We start from the raw sequence: 14,133 nt of genomic DNA on the forward strand, positions 1-14,133 counted from the left end.
GTTGCTGCCTGTCCCAGGAAGCAGCACGTGACCTTCAGTTTGTTAGCTCAGCGTGGGGCTGCTCTCTCTGCAGGTTTCCCAGCTGCGGCACGAGCTGTCGATGAAAGACGAGCTGCTCCAGTTTTATACCACTGCGGCAGAGGAGAGTGATGCCGATTCCGCCTGCTGTACTCCGTGAGTGACCAGCCTCCGTTGCAACACTGTGTCCACCTCGGCCTTTACCTCCCTGAAAGATGGCCCTGCTGTCTCCAGCTCGGCCTCTCTCAGAGCATTCTTTCTCAGTTGCGATAAGAAACCCCGTGGGGCAATCTGCTCAGTTCGGCCCCGTGTATCATCTTCACTGGAATCATTCTTTAAGTTACGTCAGATAGCTTCAAGACTTTCAAGCTTTATACACCTACAGTGTATGTTCCATTCTGTCCTGTTCTTGATGCTATATGTTTCTCCATATTGTCTCAGTCTGGGGGATTTTAAAAATTAAAACCTCAATTCTTTGAGACAAAAATTCAAGTTCATCCTTTTTTTTTGTTTTTCACTTCTCTGTGTAACTGTTCTCTCCTGTAAAACTTTTTAGGGGGAAAAGGGGGCCATTTCTGACCTGAAATGTAGTCTTTTTTTCACAATGTGTTCTGTTTATCCTATTTCAGTTATCATTATGGTTTCCTGTGATATTTCTGTTGATTAGCTTTCGGTAACAATCTAATAATAATTAATTCCATTCTTAGGCCTGCATATTCTGAATGCTTAAAGTCTGGCCACCGAGTTAAATTAAGAATCTAATAGAGGAGAGTGAGACTGTATAGAGTCTAAGTTATGAAGTGAATATTGAGGCATTAATGCAATCATTTAACGTATTGCTACATGTGTTTCTACTTTGTTTACCCTGTCAGTTCAATTTAAAAGTAATCGGGCAATTACTGAATGTAGCACTGGTGTTTCAGAAGGACCAAATAGTCTTTATCCTAACAGCTTGCTTCTTGATCACTACATGTGAACTACTGTTGTGTTGATGTGGGCAGGATAAGGAGAAACGAATCCACATCGTCAGTCCAAAATTACTTCCCCCTTGACTCCCTGCAGAAGAAACTCAAAGACCTTGAGGAAGAGAACATAGTCCTGCGGTCAGAGGTAAGGTGTGCTCTGAAAGGAAAGTACAACCTCAGCAAATCTCCACGCTTCACTTTCAGAGGGCGAGGTGTAATTGTGATGGGTAGAAAGCATAATTGTTGATAAATTGGAGGTAACGTTTTAAGTACTAAATAACTTTCTCGTCTGAAGTTAATAAATACCCGTGGTAGTCTGGCAAAGCTGAACTTTAGTTTCAAAACATAGCACCTTTAAATCAATCAAAGGTATAGCTGTTGTAGAAATCCTTAGGCAACCTGCAAGAGCAGGTGAAGGGCCGCTCTGGCTTGATGCCCCACTCTGATGTATGCAGGTACTTGTGACAGCACCTGTCTGCTTCTGTTTCCCGCGCCAGGCCTGCCACTTGAAGACAGAAACAATCACGTATGAAGAGAAAGAGCAACAGTTGGTGAATGACTGTGTCAAAGAATTAAGTGAGTAATTCAGTTTCCTGATGCTGTGCAGCAGGGGGCAGGAGGGAGGGGTGCTGCAGTCTGTTCGTGGTTGTTCACTCCTTAGAGTCTGGTATGAATTCTGGGTCTGGCATCTGTGACTGAGAGCAGCACAAGCCTGTTTGTTTCATACGTAAATTCAATTGTATATACTGTATGACATAAGGAAGATAATACAGTCAGATGTTTTTTCACAAATAAAGACCTCAATCACAGATATGAATTGTCCTTTTTGGAGGAAGAACGTGTGTTTTTTTACGTGGAAATCGATGGCGTTGCTTTCAGAAGGTGTTACGTGTCACTGCCCCCCAGTCATCGCTCTTCATACACTGTAGATGATGATCCTGAGCTGGAAAAGGGGGCTTTTCCCCCATGAGTTAGAAAGGGCTGTGCTCATGTCAAAATGCTCCATTGCTCCTCTTGGGGTTCTTGTATAATTGTTTACAAAATCAGGTATATGTTAGTATTAATATACTAATATTTTCACATAAAAATCAGTAAAAACTTATAGGAAAGGTTTGGGGTAAGAAAATATATAAGAAAACGTATAGGGGTGAAAATGTGACACTTTGCATTTCCTGGCCTATAATTATTTGACACGTTGATACTGTATGACTTTGCCTGGTTTGAAGCTGTTAAAGTTACAGTATACCATTTTGATTGTTGCATGATCCTTTCTGTTTGGTGGGAGCATGAATAAACCTGGAAGGTGCGTTATGAGTTCTCTTTTTCTGCTTGTTGAAAAGGGGATGCCAACATACAGATCTCCAGCATTGCTGAAGAGTTAGCCAAGAAAACTGAAGATGCAGCTCGACAGCAGGAGGAGATCACCCACCTGCTGTCTCAGATCGTGGATCTGCAGAAGAAATCCAAGTCGGTATGATCGGATTCTCACTATCGTGTGCCATGGGTCTTTTGCTGTACCTTTGCCATATATGAAACTGACATATGAATAGAATGAACAAGCACTTTTTGGCAAGGTAGTCTTTACAAATATGCAGAGAAGAATTGCATTACGATAAACTAGGGTCAATGGACTAGGGCTCTGTTATTGCCCAATTTCCACCATGAAAATCATGATGGACATTTTTACAGCACAAAAACACTATTACATAAGGCAAATACACATACTGTACAGTATATGTGCTTACTGGATCTTTTGACTTTCTTTAACCATTGCAGTCTACACAGTTAATGACTGTGTCTGTCTCCACGCGCCTCTGGAAACCTGTGTCAATGCGTTACTCTTCTTTTCCTAGTATGCCGTTGAAAATGAAGAGCTCACCCAGCATTTGGGGGCTGCCAAAGACGCTCAGCGACAGCTCACAGCTGAGGTAAAGACCACTTCAGTGTGTTTCACACTCTCCTCCCCTGTCCGTTTCCTGTCCCAGTGGTCAAGAAGATGGTGAACGGACCAAAACTGCACACAAGGTCTTCTGCGTTCACCGCCTGCTTTCAGAGCTGTAAATAGGATTGCCACTGAATCGCTGCTTTAAGACATGTCTAGAACAGAAAACAGATTTCATTGCAAGGATGTTAACAGTAGGTGAAGCTTTGTCCACCGAGGGATGATCTTGTACGAAGAACTAAAACATGTCATTGCTCCTCTGTGCAGCCTGAAGTGGCCCCATTGAAGCACATTGACATAATTAGATATAATGAGATCAGCTATTTTCTGTGACACTGTCACAAGGTTGGCGTGCTAGAAACTAGACACCTGAGACCTGTACTTTAGTCTTGACAGAATCTTCCATTGGACCTTTTGGTAAAAAAAGACACTTGTAGGCTGCAGGATCACATTGAAGCTAAGTACCCTGAAGCTCAGCAGGTCTGAATCTTGTCAGTACCTGGAGGGGAGACTCCTGGGAGAAGCTCAGGTTGCTGCTGGAAGAGGTGTGACTGGGGCCAGCAGGGGTGCTCACCCTGGGGTCTGTGTGGGTCCTAATACCCCAGTATAGTGACGAGGACACTATACTGTAAAGAGGCGCCGTCCTTCGGATGAGACGTAAAACCGAGGTCCGGACTCCCTGTGGTTAAAAATCCCAGGGCGTTTCTCAAAAAGAACAGGGGTGTTACCCCGGCATCCTGGCCAAATTTCCCATTGGCCCTTACCAGTCATGGCCTCCTAATAACCTCCATCTCTGAACTGGCTTCATCACTCTGCTCTCCTCCCCACTGAGAGCTGGTGTGTGGGGAGCAGACTGGCGTATCATCCAGGTGGGGCTGCACACTGGTGGTGGTGGAGGGGATCCCCATGATCTGTAAAGCGCTTCGAGTGGAGTGTCCAGAAAAGCGCTGTATAAGTGTAAGCAATTATTATTATTAATTATTGTTCTTACTGAGATGTGGGTGTCCGTTCGTCTCGTTTGTTACCTTAGTTACGGGAGCTGGAGGACAAGTATGCGGAGTGCATGGAGATGCTTCACGAGGCGCAGGAGGAGCTCAAGAACCTGCGGAACAAGACGGTGCCCAGCAGCACCCCGCGCCGCTTCCATGCGCTCGGCCTGTTCCCTATGGTAGGCACAGTAGGCCTTGGCGTCTCTGTCCCGGGAAGCTCCCGTGGAGTCTTGCCATTAGTCTTCCTTACCTGTGCATCGCATCGTAATGGACGAGAAGGGACGTAGGAAGAGCTAGAAACAAGAGGAGGCCATTCGGTCGAGCTGTCTTGTGTGGTAGTAAGTAGCCATTCGATCTGAGGACAAGCCAGGGTATCCACCTCAAAAACCAGAGATACAGCAAATAGGACTTTTCCTATCGGTCTCTTACAGTGGATTACACAGGGTTTTCTCTTCATTATGGATAGAGCTGCTTATTGATCCCCCCAGAGCCTGGTTAGGTTACAGCGATTACAGCTGTGCAGCTAAATGAATGAGTAGACTGGCTATGTAATGGGGGACATGGGTTCCAACAACAGCTGGTTTGGTCCCAGAAGCTTTACCTGGATGCATGTGAAATGTCTCCTTGTTAGAAAAATGTCTTTAAATCGGCTTGCTCTGAATTTAATCTTAACTGCTTCATTATTCTCAAACTCATGTGAGTCAGCACATTGTCTAAATATAGTTTTATTTTTGACTCAAGACCACAGCATTGAGCAAATTCGAGAACTGTGATACTCCGGATGAACCAGTAATAATCTGAAGTTTTTGATGTCTGGAAAGAAGGGATTGTGACACTAAACCATCATGGGCTTAACCTCCGCTTCTGCTGTCTCGAGGACTCCCTGGCGGCAGAGATCGAGGGCACCATGCGGAAGGAGCTGCACATGGAAGACCCCGAAATGGAGGAGCACAAGTGGGTTTCGGAACAGCCGATCCGCTGTCTTAGCAGGAAAGCCGACAGTTTGTGGTCGTCAAACACGGAGCTTGGAGAGCTCCCGGGCTGAGACCGGAGCCGGAGACCTCTGGAAATTTAGAATCCCAAGTTTTAATTTGTGTCAAATGTAGATGTTCCAATATATACGTTCTGCTTGAGTACAAAACTGAATATATTGCCTGTTTAGGAAGGCAAGCAGGTACTTCCTAGGCTATTTTGGCATCAGAAGATTGCATGTGATGTCTACACATGTCTGTTGTTTAGCACGGCTTAGAATGTCAGGATTTTCTGGTGAGTGTCTGTGCGCCCAGCGATGGACTGCCGTCCCGCCCAGGGCGTACCCTGCCTCGCGTCCTCTCCTTGCCGGGACCGGCCCTGGCTCCCCCGCGGGTGGAAAGTGGACGGAGGGGGCTGGCAGGGGGTGACGTGTCTGCGCTCCTCTGCCCCCGCCCCCAGGCTGCACCACAAGCGCGTGTTCGAGACCGTGAAGAACATCAACCAGACGGCGAAGCAGAGGTCCCTGCTCCCGTCGCCCATGAACATCCCGGGCTCCAACCAGTCCTCGGCCCTGTCCAGCTGCAGGAGCACGCCCCGCTCCAGCTTCTACGGCAGCGACGTCAGCAACATCGTCATCGACAACAGAACCAACAGCATCATCCTGGAGACAGAGTCCCCGGAAGGCAGGTGGGTGGCCTAGTCTTCAACTTGCAGGAGACCAGGAAGGTTGGGTAGAAAACAAATATCAATGCCCTGGGGCACCCTGTGGCTTCAGGGTATTGCTGACCAACATTTGATTAGTGAAATCTTGATGAACTAAGCTCATTGAATGCTTACTGGACTGGCTGTTTAATTATTAACGGTTTTCTGCACTGACAGTTAGGTTCAATTTGTTGCTGTTTTCCTTTGGCAGTAGATTGTGTGTCAGTTAATGATGTATATACTGTAAATGCAGGACTTGTACATGTATTATACATGTATGGCACTTCATCACTCGCCCGTATTATAAGACTTTAAGTGATTTATAGAACTGTTTTAATTAATTTAATTTAAGCTTCATTCATGAAGAGTTCTGTTGGGTAAGAAACCAGGAAACAGAGGATTACTCCAAGACAGGGAGATACTGCTGTGAGTACGATAAAACTTTAAACGGGTGATATGCAGAGGTCACGGCATCATTGCAAGTGGCCCATGTAAAAGCTTCAGGCTTCATGAAGACGTTGCATTAGCCGTGTCCAAGAGGGAACCTCAGTTCTCAGAAGCGGCAATTCTGGATTTACCCCAGTGAAACGCGCGTTCGTTTGTAACCTGCCGCGAGTTCGGTACGAGACCCCGTGACGATGCGCTTGGCGACGGGCTGACCCGGCTCTGTCTGCGGCGTTCCCCAGCAGCGACGGCGACGCCAACAAGAAGCCGGGCACCCCGGGGACGCCGGGCTCCCGCGACCTGGAGGTGGCGCTGCGCCGGCTGTCGCTGCGGCGGGAGAACTACCTGAGCGAGCGGCGCTTCTTCGAGGAGGAGCGTGAGAGGAAGCTGCGCGACCTGGCCGACGGGGGCGAGCTCCACAGCGGCAGCCTCACCCCCGCCGAGAGCATCATGTCGCTGGGCACGCACCACTCCGGCCTGTCCGTCTTCTCCTTCGGCAGCCGCTCCTACCTGCCCGAGAAGCTCCAGATCGTCAAGCCGCTCGAAGGTGACCGGGCGGGGCCCAGGCCTCTCTCTCTCCTCTTCTTTGACTCCCTCTGGTCCCTGGTGCATCACAAGGGCTCTGGTAGCCTCTCCACTCAGTACTCCTTTTATTTCCGCGATAGTCAGCCGCGCTGCTGGTTTGAGAGCCCGTGAGGCAAGGGTGCTGCCTTTCGCACAGCTGGATACTGACACATAATTGCAGCATACTGTGTGAATGATCTTTCCCTGCCTCGAGTCAGGCGAACGGAAGCAGAGCGTAGTGTAGCGATCGCAACGTTTCAGATGGGGTGGCCTTCGCGTGGATCCCGGCACCTGAGGGTTAATCTTAAAATAATTGACTTTAGTAGCTATCATCTCCATTGTTATCGGCCAATAAAGAGCCAAACTTCCTGTGGAGATAGCCGTATCTCCGAAAGTAATATCCGTGTTCCAGTTGCAGGGCCAGCTTGCGTCTTTGAAACTTTGAGAGAGTGTTAACATGGGGCTAATCTTCCTCACACAGTATGAACACTAGAGAAAAGGGCTGCGATGTTGCACCAAAGATAAATTTGCACCAAGCTGTGGGGTTTTGCCTCCAGGCGTTTACTGTTGGATTTCAGCACATTGAGAAAATGTCACTCATTCTTTGAAGCAAAAATGGACAGGCAGGAAAAAAATAAAATGCTAAAATATTACTTTAAGAGACCAAGATTAAAACATTTTAGCCTGAAGTATTTTCTTTCTTTGGTTTGGAGTTAAAAATGAAAGTTTGATATACAGTTCATTCAGGCTTTTACTGTCTTTTGCTATATTGTTTTTTAAATGTGTATTATACCCCCTTACCTCTGTTGTTTCTGCTCTAGAGACATAAATGCGAAACCAAGAACCCTATATTACATAAATGAGATAAGTATTAGACTTTAATAAAAATAACATAGTTAATCAAATTAATCTGAGCACTTGATAACATAAAAAGTAATAAAGTATATTTTTAAAGAATTTAGAAATGCACTTTAAATGTTAACGGCAAGGCAGATTTATATATTAACACCCAGACATCCATTTTAAGTATGTATGTTCCTCATTTTTAGAAAACATCCAAGGCCATTTACTTCATACAGGGATGTCTTTTGGACAGGGAACGTTGTGCATGCATTTAAATATGCTAGTATATTTTACACTACTTACAATGAGTGTTATTATGTTACTTTTAATTAGTACAGATAATAGTGAAATTTGTTAATACTTTAGAATATACAATTTCAAGTCTAAACAGAGTCACTAGTTGATAGTCTCATTAATTATTTATTTACTATATATACACAGTATTAGTTCCCAAATGAGCATTCATTCTAGTCTTGATCGAACATTAAGCCAAAGATGTTTTAAAGGTTTCACGCATCTCGTTGTGTAGGTGTTCTAAAGGTTAGGTATCTGTGTGAATACATTAACGCCAGGGCTGTTTCTGCGAACTTTCTGATTCCTTTTCATCCTGCTTTCAATTTGTTTCTGGTCTGTACTTCCATTATCAGTTCTTCATTTTTCTTTTTTCCTTTACATCTTTGATTGGTTTTCTTGTGCTGCCATCCAGCATTTGTTTTTATATACATCTTCAATAAAATCTGCTAATTTTCATAACTGTCCTTCCAGTTTCTTTTTGTCTTTCTCTTTGATTTAATGTCTTCTCTTGTACCTAACCTTTGAGTGCAACACCTGTATAGTAGATCACAGAATAATGACGACAGCTTATTTGCAATATATTGATGACAATATTCTTCCTTGGACTTGAAATTTGTGTTTCTTCCAGCATTTTGCAATGTACAGTGTTTTCTCTCTGTGATGTTTGTCGGGCAGAAATGTTAAAAGGATAAGATTAATCACCATGAGCCCATTATTTCATATGATTTAGCATAATTGGATTAGAAACACATAATAGCCAAATATAAAACTTAGGCAAATCTTAGGTAAAACAACTAACATTTTGTTTACATTTTAGGTATACCTTTTAACTCTTTTCAGGTAATTTTCGGATAACTTGAGCATGGAATTTATTTTAAAATCTTTTCATTCAGATTCTAAATTTTCCAGTATTATAAGTACCTCATAAATGTGCCTACCATTTTCTGACCTGGTATTGTCATTATACAACTATTTAAATATCATATGTTAATCATGCCAACCTTAATACTGCAGAATATATCTAAATATTTTTTCTGGGTGTCAAACACATGCTGTACACTTAAGGATATATAAAATGGTTAGGATAAAATTAAAGTGTTCTAATCCAAATAACAGGAATGATGAAAAGCAAAGTTTGCACAAGCTGAAAGGTTATTCCCTGGTATCTTGTGTGCTGTATACTGTATGTGTTTGCATGTATTCTGATTTATTTGGCTGCTGCTGTGATACAAGGCGACCTATGCTTATTTGTACAGCTGGGTTTTGTATTGAAGTTGTTAAATGTGGCTCCTGGAGCTTTTCCCATACCTTTCCAGCTTTTCATAAAAACGACCTTTTGTCCTTCAAAGTGAATTTGTCAGTTAGCGTCGACACATTTTCTCTCTTTTGCACATATGCATGCTGTGGAAACTGGCTGACTACACAATTCACATCCGACACGTAGCGCAGGAAGTGGGTATGTGCTATGCGTAGAATTGCACAGACCTGACTTTCTGTAAAGTGTCCAGCGTCCGTTTAACATGAATATCTCTCTTCTGAATTCCTCAGTGTCTTTATTCGAGTAGAGGCTGCCGATGGCTTACACGAGCAATTCCGCGTGTTCAGCTTTGTACTGGGGGAAAAGGTCTTCCTCCTCTGCTGTTTGTAGGGAGCTGATAGGGGTGATAAAGTGAGCAGTCTCTTTGCGCTGTGCGTCTAAAGGTAGCAGGGACTAACTAGCAAGCTGAGCTGGGCATGGGAGTGCCTTGGCCTCACTTACCAGCAGAACGATCGTTTTAGTGACACCAGACAGGCCCGCTGGAGTCACAGTGCTGCTGTGGAGAGGTCGGAGGTCAGAGGCCACGGGGAAGGCCGCACCTAACGCTCTGTTTCTCTGTCCCGTGTGCCCCCTTGTGGCGAAGGCTCTGCCACCCTGCACCACTGGCAGCAGCTGGCCCAGCCCAATCTGGGAGGGATCTTGGACTCCAGGCCTGGCGTGGTCACCAAGGGCTTCAGGCCACTGGAGCTGGACCTGGAAGAGGTCTACCAGTTCACAGACTTTGAGGAGGACGAGCCAGGTGACCTTTCTTTCCAGAGCCTTTCTACCTCAAGCCCCGCCCCTCCGCACGCCGAGGCCTCAGGTGAGAGGCCGCGGGGGCCGCGGGTCACTGGCACAGACAGCGGCGCCCCCCCCAGCCAGCCCCCGCCCACGGCCACGGAGACCCCGGAGCAGAAGGCTGCCGGTGATGAGGCGTCTGGTGAGGGAGCCTCCGGATTGGGACGTCTGACAGGATGCTGAATACTGGGGCATTCGTTCACCCTTCTCATCCCCGCCACTGACTCCACCACCATAGCGCACGCTCGCGCCCCACGGCCGCGTGCTGCGCCTTTCTTTGAGTACATCTCCTTTTTTTTTTAACTTGTTTTTTTAGTTTTTAATCTTTTGACCTGATCCGCCCTGGGAGCTGCTACGGTGTGCCAGCAAAGTGAGAAAAATAGAAAGGATTTTTCGTGCGTCGATGCTGCTCAACAAAAAAGACCACGAGGCAAAACGATTGGGGCCCTGGCTTTGCTCCAGCTGTCGGACTGCGGTTCAGTCCAGTTCAATACATCACTAAACATATCATTTAGATTAGTGTTTTCAGCGGAAGTTTTCACTTTTGTGCCTGCTGATTCTTAGTGGAACACAGCGTAGGGCATGTATCCTTGACTTTTGTTAATGTCTTTCTTCATAAATATAAAACTAAATAGAAAATTTGATGAGTTCTGAAAAGGCATTTTTAGTTAAAACTAATAATTGGAACAAAAATGCTGTTTTTTGTAACAACAAAAATATTTTCCAATTAGGCGATCTTTATAGACATTCTTACAACTCTTAATTAAAATTGAATACGTTACTTGAAGAAATGAATGATTATTTAGTTCTTAAGTTTAACACAGAAGGGCCTATTTTTGTGGTATCTGTTTAGTACAGTTTTCACAGCTTTTTAATTTATGTTTTTTTTGCACAGTTTTGATTTTAATTGGCATTTTCTTAAGCCTTTGGTAGCCTCATTTGACTGTAATCACAGAAGAAAAAATTATTGGTATAATATTACATTTTTATTTTACCTATTTTTGTCACCTTTCTGCATACAGTAGCGCTCATTTATTAATTACCCAGATTATTTTCTCATCCAAATTTGATTCCACCATCCTGTCACAATCATTTCTTAATTCTTTTTAGTCCTTCGTTTCATAAATTGCTCTCTAACCAATCATTTCTAAATTTTGCATCTCGGGTAGCTTTCCTTTTGGAGCTTTGGGAAATCCAGTATCACAAAATTCCTAATTTTCAAGGCATGAATAAGAGATGTAGCACCGAAATGGAAGCACAGCAGCTTTTACTGAGGGCAGCATTGTGGTGGTTTAATTTTAGCTCAGCTGTCTTGGCTGGGATTATCACTGGAGTGGTACATTTGTGCTCATAATAGACTTACGTGTCGCTAATTTTACAATGGAGTACATCGTAGTTGGAAAGAAAACCTATTATTATCCAGATTCTTTGTTTCGGTATTGTTTCATACTCAAAATCGAGTCAAGAGCTTCGGTCTCGGGCTCCCAGCTCACTCGGCTGGTCACGATGCTCGTCCTGAGCTCTGGGATGCACATCTCGAGTCCCCGCCTGTCTCCAGCTTCCTGTAATCGGGGCTCCCTGACAGAATCCATGAGTTCAGTCGGGACTCGGATTACACTACAGACCTCCCTGTCCAGCTTTCAGTCCCACAAACAAATTCTGTATAGCACGGCCTGTTAGAACACAAAGTGAAATCTGACTGCACTTTCTATTCTAATACTTAATACTTGTATGCTACTGCTTAAAATATAGTAGTGTATATTTTAATACATGCCTGAAATATTAGGTAATCTTGTGCTCTAATTGCCTTAAAACTAATCTGCAAACTTGTCCTCTTTCTGTTTACTAAATTTTCCCTGTAAAGCTGCATCATTCAGCTATAAGTATAGCTCTTTTGCATGCGGAGGAACAGTAATAGAGAGAGAGATATTTTGGACAATAGGATTTTAGATTTGTTTTCTGTATACAGGGCCTTGCAAAAGCATTCAGGCCCTTCCTATGGTGTCCCATTTTTTTAAATAAAAAAACATGCTTTCATTATTTTAGTCACATCTCAGGTTCGATTACTAAGTGCAGAACAGTACATTTCAGCAAAAACTAAAGAGAAGATTTCAATTTGTGTTGATTGTGTACTGTACATACTCAGACCTGCAAACTCAGTATTTGATGGAAGCACTTTTGTCAGAAATTAGTCGCATGTGTTTTGGTCAAGCCTCTGCTTCACACACTGACTTGATGCAGTTTTTGCCAGGATTCTGTTGGGCAGGGCAATTGATAACGCCTCAAATTCCTTCGGGATTAATAAAGTCTTATCTTATTCACTTTCCTCATTTAAAGTTGAAAGTGTCAGGTCTGCAAGCTTTAAAACAACCAAATGTGAAATTGAGCAGAGGTCTGAATATTTTTACAAGGCACTGTATTTAATATATACTCGCCTGTCATGTATATGTATTATAACCAGGGACCTTATAGGCTGTTAAGTTCTGTTTTATGTCAGAAGTTATCAGATGGTTTTCTGTTAAATGCTTCAGTAACACGTATTGCATGATGCAGCTTTAAGTGTCTCAGTTTGTCTGACTGCTGCGTTCTTGTGTTTCTCAGAACTGTTTCTCTCCACTGTGTTTCAGTTCACTACCCTGGTAAATGTATGTCGCACACCAACTCCACATACACCTTCACCACCTGCCGTATCCTGCACCCCTCCGACGAGCTCACCAGAGTCACGCCAAGGTAAGGCTCTTTCCACAACTCCCCAGTAAAACCAGCAGTCCCAGTTTACAGGTTACTTACTATCCATCTTCAGCACAAGCTGCCCTGTCAGGTTGCGACACAGAGCATCAGATACTTTCCATTTAGTCCCTGTTAAACATTTTCTGCATCAGTCGCAACAGATTCAGTTGTCTTTAGGAAGGACTCTGGGGTTTCTAAATCGGCTGCCCCAGACTGGCAGTAAGCGTAACATTTGTGATCTTGGTCTTTGGTGAAATCCATCCCTTGCTGCCTGCGAATCTTTGTGTGTAAAGAGACTAAGGGAGTAACTTTTTCCGTCCTTTTTATTTTCAGCCTTTGGCAATCGTTATGGAGACACTAAATCATCCAAGTAGATTAAGACGCAAAAAGGACTTGCATTAGAGTAGGGAGAGCCAAACTTGGTACAAACTACCAGGTCTCACGGGTCACCTGTAAATCACTGCTTCATTAAGACTTGGAAAACACGTGATTTATGACCGGTTTATGAATCTAATTGATTCAGCTGAGTCAGTAAATGACAAGCATTTCATATTTTTTTAAAAATTTCTTAAATGTGCCATTCACCTGCTTAATTCTCAAAGAAAAATTCAAAATCCAAGTATATTTGGAACTGGTGACTTAAATTTGTCCCATGTAACCTGCTTGAGGCTTCCCAGGATCAAGGCTATGCTGTATGAATAACAAGGGGTATTTTTAAGCACATGACAGCAATTTGATAATCAGTTTACTAATTTATTCATATAACCACTGCAAAGGTAAATACGGTGATAACATTCCTTAAATCCTTTGAATACCACAAGAATTATCTTAATGCCAATGACTTCTTTCCAGGTCTTGTGATGAGGAGGACGACACAGCACTGTATCATGTTGTACTGAGGGCTGGTTTAGAACAGCCACACTGACTCATCCTGTTGTGGGGTGAGAAACTCTGTCACATGGCCTGACACTGGTGGGGTTGCGTTAAACCGAGAGGAATGCCAGTCTGTGAAACACGCTAACATCGTACAATGTCTTATCCTTCTAACATCCCAACAGTCCCCAGTCCTTCAAAGAATTCAGTACTCCTAACCTAAACTTTCATTTAGATTAGAGACTTTGTACTTCATAGCCAAGTGGATTACAGACTGAGAATCAGAACCATCATTTCCTCATGGGGAAGGAAACACTGATCATAAAAATATCTGTCTGCAGTGCATGTGTCTGTGCTTGTTTAGCAAGTACATCAAGGTATCCAGGACGAGTGGTCAAGTAGAAACCACATCTCTGATTGACTGGTCTAGTGTCAATAATGATAAAGTTAATAAAGTATCGACAGTCTGTTTTTCTTCTTCACCAATTAAAATGGATGTAATTAATTTGTGGGTAAATACAGTATGTTGCAGCTGAGTTCAGCTGCGTTTTTTAAAGCACTTTTCAGTCAATGAAGTTGTAAAGAGCTGATGCTTTAACAAATTCCTTCAAATAACTAAATTGTGTTTACGTGTAGTGCAATTCTACATGTATCAGTGATATACAGGTGAAGGAATTTTTAATTCCATGTAGAGTTGTCATA

General features: G+C 43.6%; 1 protein-coding gene across 10 annotated transcripts in view; it reads left to right on the top strand.

The window, feature by feature from the left end:
• The window catches only part of trak1a (trafficking protein, kinesin binding 1a), a 42,600-nt gene that overhangs the window by 25,044 nt on the left and 3,423 nt on the right, over nt 1-14,133 (top strand). For 6 of the 10 annotated variants that reach the window (XM_069195248.1, XM_069195251.1, XM_069195243.1 and 3 more), the window contains 11 exons: nt 74-174; nt 1,020-1,128; nt 1,481-1,559; nt 2,324-2,454; nt 2,837-2,911; nt 3,956-4,093; nt 4,792-4,868; nt 5,346-5,573; nt 6,275-6,579; nt 9,635-9,970; nt 12,456-12,558. In XM_069195248.1, coding sequence (XP_069051349.1) covers nt 74-174; nt 1,020-1,128; nt 1,481-1,559; nt 2,324-2,454; nt 2,837-2,911; nt 3,956-4,093; nt 4,792-4,868; nt 5,346-5,573; nt 6,275-6,579; nt 9,635-9,970; nt 12,456-12,558 — 1,682 coding nt within the window. Of the gene's footprint in view, nt 1-73; nt 175-1,019; nt 1,129-1,480; nt 1,560-2,323; nt 2,455-2,836; nt 2,912-3,955; nt 4,094-4,791; nt 4,869-5,345; nt 5,574-6,274; nt 6,580-9,634; nt 9,971-12,455; nt 12,559-13,410; nt 13,772-14,133 lie in introns of those variants that run through there. The other 4 variants (XM_069195244.1, XM_069195252.1, XM_069195250.1 and 1 more) reach the window with 3 other exon arrangements.

Source organism: Lepisosteus oculatus, chromosome 10 (assembly GCF_040954835.1).
Source record: "Lepisosteus oculatus isolate fLepOcu1 chromosome 10, fLepOcu1.hap2, whole genome shotgun sequence".
Lineage (NCBI taxonomy): Eukaryota > Metazoa > Chordata > Actinopteri > Semionotiformes > Lepisosteidae > Lepisosteus > Lepisosteus oculatus.